The sequence below is a fragment of the Acanthisitta chloris genome, unplaced genomic scaffold (genome assembly GCF_000695815.1).
Source record: "Acanthisitta chloris isolate BGI_N310 unplaced genomic scaffold, ASM69581v1 scaffold16344, whole genome shotgun sequence".
Lineage (NCBI taxonomy): Eukaryota > Metazoa > Chordata > Aves > Passeriformes > Acanthisittidae > Acanthisitta > Acanthisitta chloris.
This window is the reverse complement of record NW_008671103.1, coordinates 1478-4369: the sequence shown is the minus strand read 5'-3', so window position 1 is coordinate 4369 and position 2892 is coordinate 1478. Positions and strand designations below refer to the sequence as shown.

The 2892-nt window shown below is 58.0% G+C and overlaps 1 protein-coding gene across 1 annotated transcript in view; it reads right to left on the bottom strand.

The window, feature by feature from the left end:
• Nucleotides 1–2541, bottom strand: part of LOC103801555 (epiplakin-like) — a gene marked incomplete at both ends in the record, with an annotated part of 6884 nt that extends 4343 nt beyond the window's left edge. Inside the window, 1 exon segment of the mRNA XM_009073971.1 lies at nucleotides 62–2541. Within this exon segment, the coding sequence (XP_009072219.1) occupies nucleotides 62–2541 (2480 nt within the window).
• Nucleotides 2542–2892: the final 351 nt, after the last annotated feature.

Sequence of the window (2892 nt, the reverse complement as noted above, 5' to 3'; positions counted from 1 at the left end):
AGACTTTCTCCCCCCTGAACCTCCCAAACCTGACGGGCAACCAGGAGCTCCTGAACAGCTGCCTGGTGGTCTCATCGATGAACTGCCTCTTCCTGCTGTTCAAGGGGAGGAGGCAGAGCCCCGTGGAGGCCTCAGTGATGCACTTCTCCTTCAGCTGCAGGTAGGTCAGGTTCTCGTGGGTGTTGGGGTCGAAGAAGCCCTTGGTGTCATCACTGGGGTCAGAGAGGATTAAGTTCATCTTCTTGTCGAAGTAGCCACGTTTGTAAGCCACCTCCACGGGGATGCGGTGGCTGTTGACTGGGTCGATGATGCCACCGGTGGCGATCTGCGCCTCCAGCAGGCGAATCCCGTGGTCCTTGACAATCAGCTCCTTCTGCATGGCCTGGAAGAGGGAGATCTTGCCCCCTGAGTAAGGATCTCTGTAGCCAGTGACTGATTTCTCAGCAGCCAAGAGTTTGTCGTAGACATCGGGGCCGATGACGTTCGCTCGTAGAGCTTCGTCCACGGAGTATCTCCTGTTGGCAGCAGGGTCAATGACAAACCCCGTGGCAGCTTGGGCCTCCAGGAGGATCAGAGAAGTCCCAGGCCTCAGAAGTCCTTTCCTCTTTGCCTGGTAGATGCTGATCTTCTCCTGGGAGTCAGGGAGTAGCAGCCCAGCGATGCTCCCCGTGCCCTGCAGGTACTTCCTCACCGTGTCCATGCTGACGACCTCCTTGGCTGACGTTTCTCCCTCCTTGAGCTTCTTGAACAAGTCTTGGTTGATGATTTCTGAGCTTAGGAGCTGGTCAGCTGTCACACGCTCCCTCAGGCCCTCGAAGGTGACGTTGGCAGTGGCAGCAGCTTCCTCAGCAGCAGCTCTGATGGCCTCACCCAGTCCTTGTGTGGAGAGTGTTCCCTCCAGGTACTGCTGAGCGAGCAAAGCTCTTTGCTCGCCCTGGATGTAGTCAGAGAAGAGAAGCTTCCAGAGAGACACCGACTTGCCCTTGAATTTCCCCAAGGCCATGGGGATCTGTGTGTTCTCCAGAGCTGTTTGGGCCCTGTGGTCAAAGAAGAGGTGAGTTCCATGAGCTGCTTCCAGCGGCAGCAGGAGGAGCCCCGTGGTGGGATCAGTCACACAACGCTTGAGCAGCTCCGTGTAGCTCAGCTTCTCCTTGGAGCTGGGGTCGAAGAAGCCTTTCACATCCCCAGTGGGGCTGGAGAGGAGCTGCCTGGTGGCCTCATCCAGGTACCCCCAGGCACAGGCTGTCTCTGAGGGCACACGGAGGTGTCTCCCTGGAGCAATCACCCCTCCCGTGGCCACCTGAGCCTCCAGAAGGCACAGCCCATGGTCCCTGGGCACAAAGCCCTTCCTGATGGCTTGGAACAGAGACAGCAGCTCCCCTGTGTAAGGGTCCCTGTAGCCAGTGATGGTTTTCTCAGCTGAAGACAGTTTCTCATGGAGCTCTGGGCCCACGAGCCCAACCCTGACAGCCTCATCCACTGAGTAGCTCTTGTTCTTCAGAGGGTCTGTCAGGCTGCCCGTGGAGGCCTGGACCTGCAGGAGCATCAGAGCAGCCCCAGGCAGGAGGAGATGTTCTCTCAGAGCCTGGTAAAGGCTCTTCTGCTCCCCAGAAGGTAAGACAACCCCAGCCACACTCCTCGTCCCTCGCAGGAACTGCTGAACAGTGTCGTTCTCTGCCACCTCCTGGGGAGAGATGCTTCCCTCCTCGAGGCCTTGGAACACCTCAATGCTGATGATGCCAGAGTCCAGCAGGTCCCTGCTGCTCACCCTCCCTCCCAGCCCTGGGAAGGTGATCTGCAGGGGCAAGAGGAGGAAGCCTGAGGTTGGATCCACCACACATCTCTTCCTGAGCTCCATATAAGTGACCTTCTCCATGGTGCTGGGGTCGAGGAAACCTTTGCTGTCCTCGTCGCTGGGGTCAGAGAGGACCTGGCTCATCTCCTCATCCAAATATCCCTTCTCACAGGCCACATCCACCGGGATCCGACCACCCGTGGTTGGGTCGATGACACCTCCGGTTGCCACCTGGACCTGGAGCAGCCTAAGGCCCTGTTCCCTCCCCACCAGCTCCTTCTGCATTGCCTGGTAGAGAGGGATCTTCTCATCTGAGTAGGGGTCCACAAAGCCAGTAGCAGCTCTCTCTGCAGAGAGAAGTCTCTCCTTCAGCTCCAGCCCCACCAACCCCAACCTCACAGCGTCGGCCACGGACACTCTCCTGGTGGTCACTGGGTCAGTGATGTACCCTGTGGCTGCCTGGGCCTCCAGGAGGGTCAGGGCTGCCTCCAGGCTCAGGAGATGCTCCCTGGTGGCCTCATAGAAGCTCATGATCTTCTTGGAAGCCTCTACATAGACTCCAGCAATGCTTCCAGCTGCCTTGGAGGGAGCAGCCAGTGCCACCACGTCCCCACCAGCTGCTCCTTGCTGCTTGTGTGGCATCACCTCCTGGCATGACTTGTTTGTTCTTGGCATGTCCTCCCTGGGGACAGCGTGGCCGTTCACTACTGCCTTCCCCTCCATCCTCCTGCTGCTCTCAGGGCTCTCTGCGGAGAGGGAGAGAAGGGAAGGCTCAGTGAGAAATCAACTCCTCTCTGTGGTTCCATGGTAAATGTGAGGAGATCAGAACTATAAACACCCCCAGGCAGGAGGAAGGGACAGACAGAGGCTGAGCAGGTTGGGGCAGCACCAACATTTCCATGGAACTGAGGACATGGACCTGTTGGAGCAAGTGCAGAGGAAGCCACAAAGCTGCTAAGAGGATTAGAGCAACTTCCCTGTGAGTTAGGGCTGTTCAGACTGGAGAAGAGAAGGTGTGGAGCCCACAGAGCAACCTCTCAATGTCTGAAGGGGCTCCAGGGAAGCTGCAGAGGGACTTGGTTAGGAGGGGACAGAAC